General features: G+C 41.7%; 8 protein-coding genes across 10 annotated transcripts; 2 read left to right on the top strand and 6 right to left on the bottom strand.

Annotated features, from left to right (window-relative positions):
• Positions 1-11: 11 nt before the first annotated feature.
• LOC135136486 (biogenesis of lysosome-related organelles complex 1 subunit 1) lies at positions 12-697 on the bottom strand. The gene is made up of 3 exons (XM_064065780.1): positions 506-697; positions 387-459; positions 12-339 (listed from the first exon to the last, which is right to left on the bottom strand). The coding sequence occupies exons 1-3, from the start codon at positions 573-575 to the stop codon at positions 87-89; spliced, it is 396 nt and encodes a 131-aa protein (XP_063921850.1). The 5' UTR covers positions 576-697; the 3' UTR covers positions 12-86.
• A 148-nt stretch (positions 698-845) lies between these two features.
• Positions 846-7,312, top strand: LOC135136479 (uncharacterized). Its single transcript, XM_064065771.1, has 11 exons — positions 846-944; positions 1,002-1,305; positions 1,359-1,613; positions 1,658-1,766; positions 1,815-2,103; positions 2,322-2,401; positions 2,454-2,623; positions 2,684-2,831; positions 2,881-3,103; positions 3,160-3,328; positions 7,188-7,312. The coding sequence occupies exons 1-11, from the start codon at positions 919-921 to the stop codon at positions 7,230-7,232; spliced, it is 1,818 nt and encodes a 605-aa protein (XP_063921841.1). The 5' UTR covers positions 846-918; the 3' UTR covers positions 7,233-7,312.
• LOC135136477 (2-oxoglutarate dehydrogenase complex component E1-like) lies at positions 3,344-6,807 on the bottom strand. The gene is made up of 2 exons (XM_064065769.1): positions 4,232-6,807; positions 3,344-4,155 (listed from the first exon to the last, which is right to left on the bottom strand). The coding sequence occupies exons 1-2, from the start codon at positions 6,525-6,527 to the stop codon at positions 3,401-3,403; spliced, it is 3,051 nt and encodes a 1,016-aa protein (XP_063921839.1). The 5' UTR covers positions 6,528-6,807; the 3' UTR covers positions 3,344-3,400.
• A 185-nt stretch (positions 7,313-7,497) lies between the features above and the next one.
• Positions 7,498-8,907, bottom strand: LOC135136482 (26S proteasome non-ATPase regulatory subunit 11). The gene is made up of 2 exons (XM_064065776.1): positions 7,733-8,907; positions 7,498-7,682 (listed from the first exon to the last, which is right to left on the bottom strand). The coding sequence occupies exons 1-2, from the start codon at positions 8,862-8,864 to the stop codon at positions 7,561-7,563; spliced, it is 1,254 nt and encodes a 417-aa protein (XP_063921846.1). The 5' UTR covers positions 8,865-8,907; the 3' UTR covers positions 7,498-7,560.
• A 995-nt stretch (positions 8,908-9,902) lies between these two features.
• On the bottom strand, positions 9,903-10,852 carry LOC135136430 (uncharacterized). The gene is made up of 3 exons (XM_064065687.1): positions 10,631-10,852; positions 10,151-10,569; positions 9,903-10,102 (listed from the first exon to the last, which is right to left on the bottom strand). Exons 1-3 carry the CDS (start codon positions 10,787-10,789, stop codon positions 10,009-10,011), a joined length of 672 nt encoding a protein of 223 aa, XP_063921757.1. The 5' UTR covers positions 10,790-10,852; the 3' UTR covers positions 9,903-10,008.
• A 1,266-nt stretch (positions 10,853-12,118) lies between these two features.
• On the bottom strand, positions 12,119-12,800 carry LOC135136431 (uncharacterized). Of its 2 annotated transcripts, none has more exons than XM_064065690.1 (2): positions 12,309-12,800; positions 12,119-12,255 (listed from the first exon to the last, which is right to left on the bottom strand). In XM_064065690.1, the coding sequence occupies exons 1-2, from the start codon at positions 12,706-12,708 to the stop codon at positions 12,218-12,220; spliced, it is 438 nt and encodes a 145-aa protein (XP_063921760.1). In that variant the 5' UTR covers positions 12,709-12,800; the 3' UTR covers positions 12,119-12,217. The 2 variants fall into 2 exon arrangements, with proteins under 2 accessions (XP_063921760.1, XP_063921759.1); XM_064065689.1 differs by having other exon boundaries at positions 12,302-12,795.
• A 488-nt stretch (positions 12,801-13,288) lies between these two features.
• Positions 13,289-14,131, bottom strand: LOC135136319 (ribonuclease P/MRP protein subunit POP5). Its single transcript, XM_064065543.1, has 3 exons — positions 13,939-14,131; positions 13,837-13,886; positions 13,289-13,774 (listed from the first exon to the last, which is right to left on the bottom strand). Exons 2-3 carry the CDS (start codon positions 13,854-13,856, stop codon positions 13,342-13,344), a joined length of 453 nt encoding a protein of 150 aa, XP_063921613.1. The 5' UTR covers positions 13,857-13,886; positions 13,939-14,131; the 3' UTR covers positions 13,289-13,341.
• A 392-nt stretch (positions 14,132-14,523) lies between these two features.
• LOC135136318 (FGGY carbohydrate kinase domain-containing protein) lies at positions 14,524-16,704 on the top strand. Of its 2 annotated transcripts, none has more exons than XM_064065541.1 (7): positions 14,524-14,945; positions 14,994-15,105; positions 15,154-15,702; positions 15,751-15,955; positions 16,005-16,155; positions 16,207-16,281; positions 16,331-16,704. In XM_064065541.1, the coding sequence occupies exons 1-7, from the start codon at positions 14,763-14,765 to the stop codon at positions 16,691-16,693; spliced, it is 1,638 nt and encodes a 545-aa protein (XP_063921611.1). In that variant the 5' UTR covers positions 14,524-14,762; the 3' UTR covers positions 16,694-16,704. The 2 variants fall into 2 exon arrangements, with proteins under 2 accessions (XP_063921611.1, XP_063921612.1); XM_064065542.1 differs by having other exon boundaries at positions 14,857-14,945; positions 14,998-15,105.
• The last annotated feature ends 167 nt before the right edge of the window (positions 16,705-16,871 follow it).

The following is a 16,871-nucleotide window of genomic DNA, read 5'->3' as shown; positions in this document are numbered from 1 at the left end:
ACAACACGAGCTTAATCCAACATTATTTATTACAAATTTCAAAAAACAAGCTTATCAGTAAGATTATAAAATCACATTTAATTTTATCATTGGCTCTGTGAAGCTGACGCTTCTTGAGAATTCTTGTACACAATTTCCAATGCTGTCGATATCGTCCTCACGTCTCCTTCGATAGTCTTGGCCCAGTTCTCCACATCTCCCAACTCTTTTAAAGCACTACTGAAAGACTCCACCAAATTCAACCATTGCTGGGTTTGTTTAGAAAAATTGGTAGCGCTAGCGTGTAGTTGTTTAGCTTCCGCATCCAGTTTCTTTTGGTTGAGGTAGGCTTGGGCCACTCTAAAAAGAAGAGGTCAAGGATGGATTTTGAAAGCTAGACAACTCACCCTACGTTTAGATGATCAACGAGAGCTTGAGTAAGGTCGCTGGCGGCGGCGCATGCATCTTTACGCTTGGTTTCTGAAAAATGGGGGCTATCAAGGGGACACTTTGCAAAAGTCCTTACCTTGAATTTCCTTCTTCGCTGTTTGTCTCGCTTGGTGTTCTTTCACCATAGATGATAGCATTTTACTCATTTGATTTGTTTTTGGGAAAAAATCGGACTTTCTTAATAATAATAAAAATGACAACAAATGACAGTAGATCTCGTAACATTAAGATACTACAAAAGAACTACACCATGTCACCACCAGAGTCACCACTATAGAAAGAAATTAAATAAACAATTGCATTGTATTAGAACGCATGTTTTACAAGTAAAAACCAAGTAACTAGTTCTAACAAGTAATAACAAATAGTAAGCTTGAATTATCTTTACATTGTAGTAGTTTTTTTGTCTACTCTTTAACTTTAAACTACCGCATGACATCCATGCATGCATCCATGACATAACCTGACTTATTTTGAATCGTACGTACGATGAACGAATTTTTAAAACTGAGTTGGTGAGTGTTTTTGTTTTTAATTTTTTTAAATTTCCGTCATCATGTTTATTTTCGTAGGCGTAAGAACATTACCGATGAAGAATTTGACCGGAAATTTCTCACAGATGCAGCTGTCGCAGACTTGTATGTGTACAAGAGTTTCGACAAGCCGATTAATTCGAAACCGAAAAAATCGATAAAATTGCACTTGGCCAACAAAAAGCACGTTCCAGGTTTAAAATATCACCGCTTAATCAAGCGTAAATCTTTGCTGACCAAAATTACAAAATTTCATTGTTTGGAAGCTTTGAAAGTCATCCAGAGCGGGAAGAGACAAGATCTGCTGACACGAAAAGAGACGAATAGTTTGACAGTGTACAATGTACGTCTGACGAGTAGCCATATGGGTGTATAATTATGGCTGGTTGGTTGTAGAAATGCCATTCAAAGATTGTTGAAGAGAATCGACTTTTTAACGAATATATTAGAAATGTGTGGCTTAAACATAGATACAAGGAAGCGAAAACGAGGCCGGGGATTTACAATTACGCGTGGAATTACTGGAAGGAGAAAATGGGGAGATATTTAGAATATCCACAGTATTATAAGCAGTGTGAAACTCTTTGTTTGAATTTTGAAGAAAATGAAGCTTCTGTAGACTTTCAACATGTGATACAACCTTTAGAAACGGTATGAGACGGTTTTATTGTTTCCAGTTGTAATTTTTATTTTAGGGCACGTTAGCAAGGTATGTCCATGCAAATCTCAAAGAGCAGTGCATTTTAAAACTGAATGTACTACGTAAACTTGAAAAACAAGATTTACTAAATTCAAAACTGCCAGGTATTTTTATTATTTTTAAAACTGATATTTCTTAACTATGATTTTTAGTTAGTCAAGACAAAAATATTAATAAATTGGCCCAAAGTCATAATTTTGATGTTGCTATATCTTCAAGTGGTTTAAAACGGATCATTGATTATACCAGTGTTAAAGATAAGTGGTTAATTCCAGTGGTCATCAAAGAAATACAAGTTGACAAGGGTGGCACTACTACTACAAAGAAGATCGTCTTTGTGGATAAGGTGTTGCCTGATATTAATCCTACAGTTCACGATTTAAATAAACACACTTACAAACGTCTTCTTAGGTTGAATTTTTGTCAGTATGAAGCATTCAGGTTTGTATATTTTTGACTTGTAATATTTTTTTTAAAAAGTTGAACTATAGAACCACCCCATGTCAAACTTCTACCTGGTATTTCAAGGCGTTCAAAATTATTAAAATTATCGTAATTCACTGCAGAAAATTCGTTTTTACAGAAGATTCATTTGTAATAAAAATCAGCAGAAGTTCAAACTTTTTTTGTTGTTGCTTTAATTAATAATTGTTGTTTAGTTACCCCGTTGAGGAAGTTCCAATTGAAGGAGTGAAAGAAGAGTCGATCAAAACAAACAAAGAGGAAGATGAAAAAATGGGTATTAACGTTTTACAGATTCTTGTAGTTTTTCAATAGTTGTTTTATTATAGAAGAATTGCCGATTAACGAAAAGCAGGAGAAGAACAGAGTTATACACCACAACGTGAATTACAGAATATGGAACATCAAGAAATGCACAATACAAAATACGCTCATGAAAAATCAGGTCAAAGATAAGGAAATTAACCTTTTAGTAAGGTGTAAGTTGGATGGATGTGAGGTGAGCACTTTTTAATTTATAACATTTAGGTTTAAAAACGCTTTAAAAAAATTGTTTTAGGCCACAGAACAAGGCGTCCTCTACCCCGTCATTGTACGACCAAAAATCGAACAGCAGGTTCAATATGGGGTCAATATACCCTCGAAAAGCGAACTAGCTCGCGATTGGACATGTTTATTTTTTCGTTTATATTCTGTTCTGTATCGAGGTAATCTTGACAGTATGCTATGAATTGGGATATAGTTGATTTTTTCTAGCTCGAATTTACAACCCTACGACCGAAATCATCGCCGTTGAGAAGTGTTCAATACAAAAAATTAACGTAGAAGCTCACACTCATTACGAATATAAGCCTATACTCGGTCTCGGAGTTCTACAGAAAATTTTATCCCGCTTGATAACTCTCGACTGTGGTACATATCTTCTGCAGCACCTTCCAAAGCAAGAATCTTTCATATCTTTGTTGAAACAATGCGATAAGTAAATGGTTTTAACTTTAATTTGTGACCTTCGCATGTTCAGAAATCCACTTTTAGCGAGGACAAGGCCTTCGACTTACACACGTACTGCGCCGAGCCTAAAGTTGATACAAAAAGACATCCGAGTTGGCTGCCAATTGACGTCAACTACATTTTGCCCGTGCACGAAGAGAAAAAGACCATTCCAGGTTTATTTCACGGTTTCGATAACGCAGAACCCAACAGAGTAAGTAAAAATAAAAAATATTGATTTTTTATACGACTAGAAAATGGACTCGGTTTTGCTTTATTACAAAATTTAAATAGTCATAAAATCCTTCTTCAGCTGTTCCACTTCTTTGATGTGTTGCGCCTTAATCCCAGTTGCTGGTGACGCCGCTGGCGGCCTTCCGTTGTAGATCACCGGCCGGCTCCCTTGAACCAGCGTCCTCAACCGATCGTGAACATAACTATACCCTCCGCTATTTTTGGGCTCTTCTTGTGCCCAGACCAGCTTCGCCTTGGCATACTTCTCGCATTCCGCTTTGACTAAATCGTACGGGAAAGGCGAAAACTGTTCCACCCTCGAAACCGCAATTTCTTTCTGCAGTTTACTTTCGCCTCGTTCGGCGACTATATCGTAGTACACTTTCCCGCTGCAAAACATCAACTTCTTTACGTTTTCGGGCTGCTTGCTCGCTTCTCCCTCTTCCGGAATCACTCGTCTAAATTCGGTTCCCTCTTTTATTTCGTCGAACGGACTGCGACAAGCCGGTAATCGCAGCAAGCTTTTAGGGGTGAAAATAATTAAGGGCTTGCGGAACGGGAGATACATTTGGCGCCGAAGTATATGGCACATGTTGCCGGGGGTCGAACAGTTCGCTATAATCCAGTTGCAACCGTGTAACTGTCTTATGCCGAAATCCGGAGTGAAGGGGGGAATGACGTCGGGGTCGTCGTCGCACATCTGGAGGAAACGCTCGATCCGCGCGCTCGAATGCTCCGAACCCATTCCCTCGAAGCCGTGAGGAAGGAGGATGACGATGCCGTTCTGTCGCGACCATTTCGTTTCGCCTGAAAATAATCATAAGTTTGTCTTTACGAAGAAGCAGTTCTTAAAGGTTTTTAAAATAGCGCAAGTTCAACTTACCCGAACACAGGTACTGGTCGAACATGATCTGCGCCCCATTAAAAAAGTCACCGAATTGCGCCTCCCACAACACTAGGCAGTTAGGATTAGCTTGCGCATACCCTATTTCAAACCCCAACACTCCAAACTCGGATAAGGCGCTATTACAAACATCGTAAGTAGCCTGATTCGGGTACACATCACCTAGGGCTTTGTACGTCACTTGATCGATCTTTTGGTGATGTATAATGTGATGTCTGTGCGAAAAAGTTCCTCTTTCCACATCCTCTCCTGACAGTCGAACCGGAAACCCTTCTTTCACCAGACTTCCAATAGCGAAAGCTTCGCCGAGACTCCAATCTGCCAATCGCTGCTCGACGCTTTTTCGCCTCAGACTTAAAATCCTTTGTATCCCTTTATGAATGACGAACTCCAAGTTGGCGGGGGGCGGGGCGGAGAACTTCTCAGCTATGTGCATGATGACGGCTTCGGGTAGTCCCGTTGGAGCGACCTTGAAAGGATCTTTCCCCTCGTAGAATGCCTCCCAGGAAGAATCCTGCCAATCCTTGGAAAACAACTGCGTTTGCTGACGGGCTTTGGCGTACTGGTCTTCGCAGTACTTGTTGTACTCGTCTTCCACCGCTTTAATGTGTTCAGCAGTCACCACCTTCTCGTAGAGCAACTGTTCCCGGTACTTCTTAGCCACTGGTTTCGTGTTGTGGATTTTCGTGTACATGAGCGGCTGAGTGAACATGGGCTCGTCGGCTTCGTTGTGACCGTGCCTGCGGTACCCCACCATGTCTATTATCACGTCTTTGTGGAACTGGGCCCGGTACTCCGCGGCGAGCCTGCACACGTTGACCACGCTCTCGGGGTCGTCGGCGTTCACGTGGAAGATCGGCGCGCTGACTACGTGCCCCAAGTCCGAGCAGTACCTCGAAGACCGCGAGAACCTCGGATCCGTCGTGAAACCCACCTGGTTGTTAATAATGATACATATACTCCCGTGGGTGGTGTAGTTCGGAAGATACGACAGACTCAGACTTTCGTAGTTCACTCCTTGGCCACAGAAAGCGGCGTCTCCGTGCACGATGATGGCCATGATTTTTTTGCCTTCTTCGTCGCCTCTGTGCACTTGCTCGGCGCGGGTGCGACCCAAAATAAACGCATTGACGGACTCCAAGTGCGAAGGGTTAGCCACGAGGGTCAGCTTGTACTTTTTCTGGGTGTGGCGGTTGGTGCGCTCGGTGGTACTGCCGTAGTGGTACTTCACGTCGCCGGCACCGATGTCGGCAGGTTCCAATGGCACGAACTGGTTGAAAATGAGGTACAGAGGTTTGCGGAAAACGTTGGCCAAGAGGTTGAGACGGCCTCTGTGCGCTATGCCGACGAAGAAGTGATCCACGCCGAGTTCCGTCGACGTGTCTATGATTTGTTTGAATCCGGGGATGAACGTGTCGCCGCCTTCGATGCCGAATCGTTTCTCGGAAGCCCACTTTTTCGCGAGGAAGTTCTCGAACTCGGAGGTGCGGATGAGACGTTTCAAGAGGAGCCGCTTCTGCTCTTTGGAGAGGTTCAGGACTCCAGGGGTCTCCATTTTCTGGCGTAGGAACTGGCGTTCGTGTATGTTGTCGATGCCGAGGAATTCCAACCCAATGTGCTTGCAATACACTTCTTCTAAACGCCTGATAATTTCTCGTAAAGGTAACTTTGTGTCTTTTCCGCCGATGTTGGTGTTCTGTGGCAGTGTGTAAACCTTGTCCATGTCCTCAAGTTTATAGTTTCTCAACACTTCGCTAGGTGGTGTTCCGCTGTAAATTTTGCTGTTGATGCTCTTCTTCTCCATCTGCATTATTTCGAGGGGATCCAGTTTGGCGACGAGGTGACCGCGCGCTTGGTAGGTTCGTATGACGGCCTGAACGGCTAAGTGATTTTCGATTGTTTTGTCGTCGAGAACACCCCCTGCGGGTGCTCCTGCAGTTGATGCACTTCGACTGGACATCGCAGCTGAAGGAGGAGTTCTTTCGATGAACTGACTAGTTAGGACGTCATCAAGTGGAAGCAAATTGTGATTTGTGGGCGGCGCTAGATTGGGAGGAGGCAGATAGGCGTTTTGCAAGCTCTTCGTAACGCTTGTAAAGTAAGAATCCCACGATACGTGGACGCTTGAGGGGTCTTTGAGCCAGGCATTGTACATGTCTTCGACGTATTGCGACGACGAACCCGTTAGGAAAGACTCCTTCGAATGGTGGCGAATTGACGGCATATATTTTTGGAATTTTGTGACCAAAGAAGAGGCAATTTTCATACAATTCATAATTTTGGCGTGATCGTTGACGTTACGATTTGACAGGCAACTGCAAGCCCGCTCGAAATTCGCGCTTAAAACTAAAATTTTGAGCGGATATATCCTAAGCGAATTTCAGAAGATATAACAGAACTTTAAAACTTGCTCATTGCTTCCAAAAGACTGATGACGTCACATCAAATGTTGTCAAGTAATTTTTTTACTGGAAAATAAGACTTTTATTTTTTTAGAATGCTTTAAATCGTTACCAATGAAAATACCGCACAAGTTAATTATTTATGTATTCGCAAATTGACCAATTGCACCTCTGTAAGCACATGCTGCATTTGCGCCACAATTTAAAAATACATCCAAGTTATTTATACACCGATCTTATTTTAAACTTTTAAAGCGTATGTTTTGCTCATGTCGTCTTTGTTTTCGAGGAATAATTTTCGTAGCGGAAACTTCCAATAGCTGAAAATATTGACTGGAAATCTAGTAGGCATCGTTTCGTTAACAACCAGTCAGATGACGTGTTGTCATGGCGATGTCGACGCCGACTTCGAAATGTCATGAAAAAAGATGAGTCACTTTTCCGACACCCGGTATATACAATGAATGACTCAACCTATGCGCCAAATTGTCTGCCTATTTTTAAACTCTGTCCTCAATGACATTGCATTTCAGGTAAAAGGAAAAGGGAAGAAGAAAACGAAGAAAAACCCACCGTAAACTTCTATAAATAACATTTTATTGTGACTTTTTTACAATTGTAAGCATAATAATTATCAAAATACAACTCGAATGAAAAACGACTTTTATTATCATCCAACAATCGAGACAAAACACACAACAATCGCACAGAAAATGGTAAAATGGCGACTTTTTTTAGAAAAGCAAGGTTAAAAACCCAAGATCCTTGAACAGTGTTAATATGTACACCTAATATTAATGGGAGGGGGGGAAATGTTAACATGGACAAGGTAAAATTCTCAAATGTAGGAAAAATACAGTCTGTTTACTTTATTTTTTTTTTTTTTTTTTAATAATTACAAATAGCCTATGACAATTTTTTAGCTTTTTGATAAAGCGTATCTACTACTTTGCTCATACTTTGTATAGTTTCTAACGCCATTTCGTACGTTTTATCTACAGGTGTTTCTTCGAACACTATTAAGACACCTAGAAGAGAGAAATCAGTACAATTGATACAAATAAACGATCGGTCATACCTTCTCCTTGGTCTAAGATACCGTGAAACTTGGCGTCCAGAATCATTTGCGAGAGCTTCTTCTCGACCTGCGGCATGGGCAGTTTTATCGTTTTTGCCACGTAATCCACCTGGACCCTCGAATATGGCTCGATGATCCTACACAAATTCTGCTCCAACATGTTATCATACAACGTTCCCAAGTGCGCCCTCACGATGACGTCGTCCTCCAGTTCGTGCTTGAACTGCTTGACGGCTTGCTGGAAGTCGGCGAGCGACCTTTTGTGTGAAGCTTGTGCGACGGCCTTCATAGCGTCTATATCCTTCCCGGCGTACTTGATCGCCAATTTCCCGCTCACAATCTGTTGTACGTCCTCAGGGTTATTGAGCATGATTTTCGACAAGAGCATGTACTTCAGCGCGGTGAGGGCTTTCGGCGACTCCACGCTGTCGAAGCCCTCGAAAGCCTCATAAAAGTACGAGTAGGCTGTTTTGAAGTCTTTCTCGTCGGCGGCGTGGAGGATCCCCGACTGGAGATCGAGAGCGGCTTGCATTTTCGGGGGGCAATAGATCGCGTTGGCCGTGGTCCTGGCGGACGTGAGCGCCGCTCTGGCCTTGGGGAGGTTGCTGAGGGCGTGATATGTCTTACTCTCCAACAACTGCACTTCGACGAGAAGGTTTTTGTCGTCGAGCTTCTTGAGTTCTTTGAGGAGGGTCGAGCCGAGTTGCAGCGCCTCCGAGAACATCCCCGTGTCGAAATAGAGGGCGATGAGGCGCGCTTCGAGCGATTGTCTCAGGAAGGTTCGTCGTTCCTCTTTCGCCCATTCGATGCACTCTTTGCATAGTTGCACCTCGATCCCGATGCCCGCCTCTAGGTCTAGGAAGAAGTCCACGAGGGAGCGGACTAGTTTGGCAGCTTTAGCTTTGCTGATCATGCTGAGGAAGGGTCGGGTGGCTTTGATCAGGTCGGCGAGTTCCTTGGCCTTACCCTCCTTCTTGTACTGCTCCCCCAGATTGAGGATGTCCTGTTCTTTGTTTTTGATGTTTTCTTCGTCATTTTCTGGACCTTCACTGTCACGTTTCAATTTCAATAATTTCTCGTGGTTCGAATTAGAAACAGATTGCGCTCGTTCAAACAACATTGCACCCGCCATATTAGTTGTCTAGAAAAGCACTGTCATTCTGTCATTCAAGCAGCGTTGCCACTTACCAAGCCGCTCTTGAATTCCCTAGTAGGCGGCAGCACTGCGGCATAAGAAGAAATCTTACTCAATGGTAATCTTTTTTTTTTAATAAAAACACAGTTGCAGAAAATTTATTTTTATAATTATATATACATGTCAGAGTCAAATTTTGGCCACCAATTAAGCAACTGCCATCTTCTCATCGGTTTTAACAACTGCAACAATTCTTCAAAATGCGTAATGATGTAATAATAAATAAAAAGTATTGAGAAATCATATATCTACTACTACGTTTTTGTATTTATTTAAACTCTGGAAAAACATGTAAAGAGAAAACATTGTTGTTTCACGCTCATAGAAATCCCTTAATAAAAAGCACTTCTATAAAATAATAGTCACGCAGGTCAGGCAATTACACATGTGTGTATGTTGGGTTGCCTGCTTACGTTTTTACGAAAAAACTAAAAAATTGTATATAGGTATGTATATGTACATAGAATATAATCTGGGCTATAGTTCATTTTTAAGGTTTTCCTTTTCCATTTAAAATTCGTATTCGTATTTCGCATTTTTGCGACAAGACTAGGGACTAGGTTTCAATAGCAATGCAGTGGACCAAATGAATTATGAGCGCGTCAGAGTCGAATTCTTCGTCAAAATACTACCCACTTATAAGTAATTTCTTTCATAGTTTCCTAACGTATTTAAATATTTGTAATTACAAATTGATTAGATTATTATTAAATTACAGGTAAAAGGGTACGTTCGGCTATACATTTCAGGTGGAATTTATTTAACGATATTTTACATATTTTATATTTAACCATATTTTAAGTTATTTTCGTCTTCGACAAACAGAAATTAAGATTGTTTTTTCTTCAAAGTGCACTTGTCTTTTATGTTGTCTTTTTGTGTTTTATTTGTCGTGCACAATATTTATTCTTTGTTCTATTCTAATAACGTTCTACATTTAGACGACCTTGACCCCGTTCAAAACAAACAAAAGAATGTATTTTAAATTTATATATTAAGAAATAAACTAAGCGTCTATGACATTATAAAAAAATAAATAACTTATTTGAGCAAAAAAAAAAATTTTGTACTCTTCTCAGTTTTACAAAGACCTCGATTCACCAAGAGACGCTTCCTCCGACGACGCTCCTCTAATCCTCGCCGCTAAATTACTAGCCAATCGACTAATGTCAAATCTATAAAACAATAAAACAGTTACAGAAACACAAAGAATTAATACTCACTGATGCTGATGAGCGGGCCTTCTAATTCGCCTACATCTTCCTCTCTTATCTCTGGCATATCCACTAGCGCACCGTCTATAGTGAAGCACTTCCCCATGAGGTGAAGTACTAGAAATTCCCAAATCATCGGAAGGTACAATAGCGATATTTGCAGTGGGCTCTTCGATAATTTGCACCTTGATTCGGTCAGGAGAACTCGTGCTGAATGGTACCGAATCCACTTTTTCGCTTTTTTCGGTAGTCGGCGTTTTTTCGGGTTCCACTTTTGTGGTACTTTCTATTTTTTCGGTCGTAGATTGAGTTTCTGGTTTAGTCGATGGACTAGTACTGTTAGTTTCTTCAGGAGGAGGTTTTAAGGTTACATTCCCAGCCGGAGGCTTCACAGTGAAATCCGAGTAGTCGTAATTATAATCATAGTCCTATCATCAGACACACGCATGAATGCAATTTGTTATCAATGAATAACGCCTACGCACTTACCCCCACAGCTTCATCCCCTAGCACCGCTATAATCTGAAGGTCTTTCAAATGTACTTGGATGTTGTATTCCCCGGTTTGTTTCTGGTCGTAGACGGAATGCTGGGGAGCGCCTTGAACTGTTAAGACGACAATAAAGAACGTACTTAGGTGGTACTTCATTTCAGCAGAAGTGTTCGCGATCGACTGGAACCAACAATGACGGTCGACGACTTCTTCAGCAGATGCATGCTCTAAGGAAGGTCAAGATTAAACCAAAAGTGGGAGTTATGCGATCGGCAGGTTTACCGCTAGGTTCAGGGAACTGTCACCGCCAGTCAAAAGTTCATTTTTTTCAAAATTTTATGACCCCGGAAGCGCCTAATTAATTAAACGCATCTTCCCCGCAACAGAGTACCGCTTTCAAAAATTCGTCGCCATTTCCTCGGAACTCCTTAACCTCTTTGATAAAACGTCTATTTCGGTCCGCGATAACGCTTATTTTTGTTTTTGTTATGCAATTAACAGTTAGACTCGGACTCATCTCCGAGCAGCTGCACTTTTCATCTGCACCAGTTCCAGAGGTCAGGAACCTCCCGTTACTCAACGAACGCCAAACGGTAAAAGTTCCTCGCCAAAAACGGCGGTCTCAGTCAATCCTCATTCCTCAACCCATCAACATGCTCCTCTTGCTGCTCCTCGCCGTCGGCGCGGTACTCTGCACGCCGGTACCACCCCAAAAGATGCGCGTCCTTTACGACCAGCGCCAAGAAGGTGAGTGGAATGTTAATGCTGATTTCAAAAATATCGTCGTCATGGTCATTCCAACGCAAACTTCAAGTGGATCGAATGCTGCTTCGACTCTGCTCGACTTTCTGCTAAGGACGGTACCGAAGAGGAGTCAGCTGCGGAAACTGCAGAAGAAGAAAGCGCCGGCGGAGGAAACCATGCACTTCATCGAGTCGAAGACGGCGCCTTATCACGTTGACATCAGCAGGAGCAAGAGTCACCTGGCTAAGCTTCATCCGGAAGTACCGCCGGTGGTGCGAGCCGAGGAGATCGTCATCGCCAAGTCACCCGCCGTCGAGCTGGTCAAGGACGGCGACAGTCATCACAGGGTCGCGAGAGCTTTCGTGGTGACCGTTCCGGAAGAAGAACTGAAGAAGAAGGAAGTGAAGAAGAACATTAACTTCGGGAAGTCGATGCTCAAGTTGCTGGGGGCCGAGAACGAGCAGTGCGGGCCGGGGCTGGCCAGGGACGAAGAGGGGGTGTGCAGAACCCTCAAAAATTAACTTCTAAGATTGTATTTATTTTATAATTAAATTATTTGCATCGAATTGGATTTTTTCTTGGTTTTCGGGAATCTGAACCCAACAAGTATCGGAAATTTAACCCCAACAAGTATCAAAACAAGAGGTTTTATTGACAATTTATCAACACCAAATTGGTTTTATTGCTTGGTTTCGACCAAAAAGATAAAGTTTTTTAAAAACAGACAAGACAGTGCAGGAGTAATTTAAACAACTTTATTATTATTTTTGAAACACAGTCACAACACAAATAAATAATATAAATAAGTGGGAGTAGGTTACGCGTGCACGTGATGTCTTCTCAAGTAGGGCCTAAGAAATCCCGGAAGTCCCAGTTTCCTGAAAGAACTCTTAAATATCTCCAGTCTTGACCACAGCACTTTACCTTTTACGGGCGACAGCAGTAGTAGTGGTGCTTTCGGTACTCTCCGCGGTACTACTTCCTTCGTTACTACCTTCCGGCTTCTTCGACGTCGCTTCTGGCTTGATAACAAGAGCTTCCTCCGGCTTTTCTGGCTTGAGAAACTCATCCAAACTTCCGGCTTCTTCAATCGCCGCCGCGTCGGCCAGCAAAGCCGCCGTCAAAAGGCCCCCAGGAGGACTCCAAACCATGACGATCTTCTCAAGATTTACTCGATAGTTTTCGGTACCATTCTGCCTCTGGTCGTGGACTTCGTCGAACTGGGAAAGATCGTACGACTCGCTTTGTTTGATTGGAGTTGAGTATTCGGCTGGAGCACTCTGGACACTCAGCAAGGGCGTGAAGATGAGAACGAAGAATAGAGACGACATTGTTTTCGCAATGAGTCGTCGGATTGGAATGGTGGATTGATCAAGACGAGTTCTGCATCGTGGATTATCCTGTAAATGTTCACAAAGAGGGGAAGAAGAGCCTCAGGCTGTTTGTATGCGAGAACTGGATGACCGTCTTCTTGAACTTGAGTTCGAGTAACGGTTCCGGTCGATCGACTGCACATACAAAGTTGTTCGTGCGAGAGGAAATTTTTGGCAGCGATTTACAGAACTTTTGAAAAAAAGAGATGAGGTCCGAGTACCGTTTTCGATAAGGAGAACGATTGTTTTTTTGTGGATCCGGCTCCCTAGAGTGTCCAAGAGAGCAGCTGTAGATAGAATAATTATTTATGAGTGCTATATAGATTTTAACATGATTTTATGTCATATTTTTCGTGTACAGTTGGAATTCTCTTAACCCACGTGACACACCCGATCACGAGCTTCGCTCGCGTTGCAACATCCTATAATTAAAATTTTATGCTTAGCGAAGGGTTTTTGTTGATACACCAAAGATCCTCACAACATTAAAGTGCCGACTTTTCAAGTCAATAGGGTATCAGAATCATGATAACAAGTATTCAGTCAAACAATCAATAATATATTTATTTTATTACAAAACACACATAAGAATTAAGTTATTTTTAAAATAGGATCCAGATTTAATATGGCCGTCCTCAATTCCTCCTTTTGTTCTTCACTTTTAAGCCCTATGCAGTACTCATCAAATTTTCTCTGTTGATACCTCCGAATAAACTTAAAACACTGTTTAATAGTAGCCCCTATGTACAAAGTGTTTACAACAACTTTTTTATTTTCGATAGTCCGAATTAAAGGTAAAGTACTCGTCACAAATCTGTGTGGGCCGTGTCGACACCGAACGATTGCAACCCTAGTCTTCTCATTACAATATTTTGCTGTAAATCCGGCTGTTATGGCCGCAACACCAAAGTCTCCGTGTAATTTCTGAACCATAGACATAACAGAATGGTGTAAAGACCCAGGCTTGAGGTGGAGAGACTCTGTGGGTTTTCTGGATTCACCGTTGATTTCAATCACCATATATCTATTAAATATTAAAACGTCAACTTTTGAGAAAGGAAATTGACTGTACAGTTGTACACATACCTGTTTTTGTGGCGTACCATTTTGCGTAGTCAGAAAATATTGAAATAAATCTAAAAAACGTATGTTACTATTTACAATATTGCATGTAACATAACCTCAAACTGAATTGCACTTTGTGTTTATCGTGATGTTCAAACGTAAATAGAGAGTGACCTTGGTGAAAATTTAGTTGGAAAAACTGGTTTCGGATTTGGAACTACACAAGCGTTAAAAATTTCCACTGTTGTAGTCAGGATGAGGAGTTCGCGGATTTTCACGGACGTAAAACGCCCCCCCAAAAAGTTGGGTACCTATCAAGCATGAAAATTATTTTTTCTTCGTAGAAATTTTTGTCTTAAAAAAAGTTAAAAAGTCAAATGACTAAAACTTGAAACGGTTTTAATATGTGACGACTTCTATTCGATTTCACGTTCATTTTTTGAATTAAATAATTTATTTTATTGATTTATTTAATAAATAAATAAAAAATAAAATAAATAGAATTTAATAATTATTATACAATTCAGATTTCATTTTTAGTCCTTCACCTTTCTCTTCAGAAACGTTAAAATCAATTCATTTGAACTAACTTTTAGCGCGCAGTGTTTGCTAAAACAACCCAAAATAGCGAGATAAAAAATGCTCATGCTCATTTTTAATCTCTCGCCGCAATAAAAGCTCCATTTATTGGAATTAACGTAATCCGCTTCTTTATCATTGGGATTGCTGATAAGCCGCGCAGTTAATGAAATCTCCATATTTTGTTTAATTTTTGTGTCCATATTATTGACGTGCCTATCGAAATCTTGACCCTTATCAGTACCACAACGTGGAGCTATCGACGACCCCTCTGCTCTTAGTTTCGACTTCAACTTTGCTCCCACTCGCTAAACGAGTTTTGCTGTTAATCGAAAAGACCTTGAAGATTCATTGTAAGTGAATCGATCATGCCGGGTTGTTATTTTGTAGGTGTCGACGTCGGTACTGGTAGTACCCGAGCTGCTTTAGTCACCGACAATGGACGGATTGTCAGTACTCACGTTCAAAACATACAAACCTGGAATCCCCAGCAGGATTTTTACGAACAGTCATCCGAAAATATCTGGAACGCCTGCGTCACATGCATTAAAGTGAGTACCTATTGTAGTACCGCGGTAAGACTCGAGAGTAATTTGTAGAAAGTTGTAGAAGGGGTGAACCCCGAAGAAATCAAAGGTATAGGTTTTGACGCCACTTGCTCATTAGTTGCTTTAGACACATCAGGAAACCCTTTAAGCGTTAGCCCTACAGGTACGCCATTTCAGTACCGTTTTCTTTCCCCAACTTACCATTTTCTAGGCCACAATGACCAAAACGTTATCTTGTGGATGGATCACCGCGCTGCCAAAGAGGCTTCAAAAATCAACGCCCTCAACCACTCCGTCCTCAAATACGTGGGGGGCAAAATCTCGCTAGAAATGGAGACCCCGAAACTCCTCTGGCTCAAAACCCACCTCAAAACCCAGTGGGACAAATCTGGGTTGTTTTTCGATCTCCCTGATTTTCTTACGTGGAAGGCTACAAACTGCGAATCGCGATCCCTATGTTCTTTGGTTTGCAAATGGACTTATGAAATCACCACCGACGGCAAGGAAGGGTGGAATTCGCAGTACTTCCAAGATGTAGGTTTAGGGGATCTACAAGCGAACAATTGGCGCAAAATCGGAACGAAAGTACTACCACCTGGTAGTCCTGTTGGGGATGGTTTGTCGCTAAAAGCAGCCGGAGAGCTTGGTTTGAAAGTTGGTACTCCTGTTGGTACTTCAATTATAGATGCTCATGCTGGTGGGCTAGGGTTGGTGGGTTGTCGCGTGCCGAATATCAGCGAGGATTTCAGTACTCGATTAGGTACCATCTTGGTTTAAGTTGTGTCAGTTTGTAAAAAGAGTTTTGAAGGTTTAATTTGTGGCACTTCCACTTGTCACATGGCTGTGTCTGATGTACCAGTTTTCACTCCTGGAGTCTGGGGGCCGTACTACAGTGCGATGGTACCGGGGATGTGGTTGAATGAAGGAGGGCAAAGCGCTACTGGGAAGCTTATAGATCATGTGATAGACTCGCACCCTGCGACGTCTGGAATTAAGGGAAAAATCGGCGATATGTAGGTTCCTATCGTTCTTAAAAGTAGTACTAATTTAACTGTTTTAAAGGCACATTCAAATCTACTTAAGCGAACTATTGAAAGACTTGGCTAAGAAAGCCGGTCTTGACGATGAAGCCTACTTAACTAAAGACTTGCATGTGTGGCCCGACTTCCATGGAAATAGATCACCAATAGCTGATGCAACCCTTAAAGGAACGGTTAGCACCAAATCGTTTTTAAAAATATTGTTTTCTCAACCGTTGTCGTAGATTTGCGGCCTGACTCTCGCCGAAGATGAGGAAAGCTTAGCTTTGTTATATCTAGCCACAGTTCAAGCTCTGGCGGTAAATTTTTCGCATTCCGTTTCTCGAAATAATAAAATCCAATTTCCAGTACGGTACTCGCCACATCCTCGACGCCCTCATCAAATCGGGTTATTCTTCCATACAGTCCATTCTCATATGCGGCGGTTTAAGCAAGAATCTCTTATTTACCCAAACTCAAGCCGATGTCGTGAATCTACCAGTTATCTGCCCAGATGAAGTGGAATCTGTTCTTCTAGGTTCTGCTATTTTAGGCGCTTGTGCTGCCAGTTATTTCCCAGATATGAATTCCGCTGTAAAGTCCATGGGTGGCGAAGGAAAAATAGTACGTCCTAATTCAGCAGTGGTGGAGTACCACAATAACAAATATAAGGTGTTCCTGAAGATGTACGAGCACCAAATTGAATACAGAAAAATTATGAGTAAAAACTGAGCAAATTTGAACGGGTTTTTTTTTATTCCTGGATACAGCGTCACCAACTTAAAGAAGTTATTGGAACAATGAAGTTTGTAAATAATGTCTTTTAATTAAAAATGTAATTAAAGTTATGTTCATTTGTAACATTCTTTTAACTTTTATACAAATAATTTTTATCGTTAGTTCAATTGAT

Source organism: Zophobas morio, unplaced genomic scaffold, assembly GCF_036711695.1.
Source record: "Zophobas morio isolate AGI-343-1 ecotype UQ-CSIRO unplaced genomic scaffold, CSIRO_AGI_Zmor_V1 ptg000026l, whole genome shotgun sequence".
NCBI lineage: Eukaryota > Metazoa > Arthropoda > Insecta > Coleoptera > Tenebrionidae > Zophobas > Zophobas morio.
This window is presented reverse-complemented; position numbering and strand designations above follow the sequence as displayed.

Excerpts from the sequence above, each read along its gene's own strand:
- LOC135136477 (XM_064065769.1), bottom strand. The coding sequence starts at position 6,527 with ATGAATTGTATGAAAATTGCCTCTTCTTTGGTCACAAAATTCCAAAAA. Across the intron at positions 4,156-4,231 it reads CGACCAGTACCTGTGTTCGG|GCGAAACGAAATGGTCGCGA; the intron begins GTAAGTTGAACT and ends GATTATTTTCAG.
- LOC135136319 (XM_064065543.1), bottom strand. The coding sequence starts at position 13,856 with ATGGTACGCCACAAAAACAG. Across the intron at positions 13,775-13,836 it reads ATGGTACGCCACAAAAACAG|ATATATGGTGATTGAAATCA; the intron begins GTATGTGTACAA and ends AATATTTAATAG.
- LOC135136486 (XM_064065780.1), bottom strand. The coding sequence starts at position 575 with ATGAGTAAAATGCTATCATCTATGGTGAAAGAACACCAAGCGAGACAA. Across the intron at positions 460-505 it reads AGCGAAGAAGGAAATTCAAG|AAACCAAGCGTAAAGATGCA; the intron begins GTAAGGACTTTT and ends CCCATTTTTCAG. Across the intron at positions 340-386 it reads GTTGATCATCTAAACGTAGG|AGTGGCCCAAGCCTACCTCA; the intron begins GTGAGTTGTCTA and ends TCTTCTTTTTAG.
- LOC135136482 (XM_064065776.1), bottom strand. The coding sequence starts at position 8,864 with ATGGCGGGTGCAATGTTGTTTGAACGAGCGCAATCTGTTTCTAATTCG. Across the intron at positions 7,683-7,732 it reads TATCTTAGACCAAGGAGAAG|GTGTCTTAATAGTGTTCGAA; the intron begins GTATGACCGATC and ends TCTCTCTTCTAG.
- LOC135136431 (XM_064065689.1), bottom strand. The coding sequence starts at position 12,708 with ATGTCGTCTCTATTCTTCGTTCTCATCTTCACGCCCTTGCTGAGTGTC. Across the intron at positions 12,256-12,301 it reads ACTGCTGTCGCCCGTAAAAG|GAAACTGGGACTTCCGGGAT; the intron begins GTAAAGTGCTGT and ends GAGTTCTTTCAG.
- LOC135136318 (XM_064065541.1), top strand. The coding sequence starts at position 14,763 with ATGCCGGGTTGTTATTTTGTAGGTGTCGACGTCGGTACTGGTAGTACC. Across the intron at positions 16,156-16,206 it reads ATGCAACCCTTAAAGGAACG|ATTTGCGGCCTGACTCTCGC; the intron begins GTTAGCACCAAA and ends CCGTTGTCGTAG. Across the intron at positions 16,282-16,330 it reads CCACAGTTCAAGCTCTGGCG|TACGGTACTCGCCACATCCT; the intron begins GTAAATTTTTCG and ends TCCAATTTCCAG.
- LOC135136479 (XM_064065771.1), top strand. The coding sequence starts at position 919 with ATGAACGAATTTTTAAAACTGAGTTG. Across the intron at positions 2,402-2,453 it reads AGAGGAAGATGAAAAAATGG|AAGAATTGCCGATTAACGAA; the intron begins GTATTAACGTTT and ends GTTTTATTATAG. Across the intron at positions 3,329-7,187 it reads ATAACGCAGAACCCAACAGA|GTAAAAGGAAAAGGGAAGAA; the intron begins GTAAGTAAAAAT and ends ATTGCATTTCAG.
- LOC135136430 (XM_064065687.1), bottom strand. The coding sequence starts at position 10,789 with ATGAAGTACCACCTAAGTACGTTCTTTATTGTCGTCTTAACAGTTCAA. Across the intron at positions 10,570-10,630 it reads TAGGGGATGAAGCTGTGGGG|GACTATGATTATAATTACGA; the intron begins GTAAGTGCGTAG and ends GTCTGATGATAG. Across the intron at positions 10,103-10,150 it reads AGGCCCGCTCATCAGCATCA|ATTTGACATTAGTCGATTGG; the intron begins GTGAGTATTAAT and ends ATTGTTTTATAG.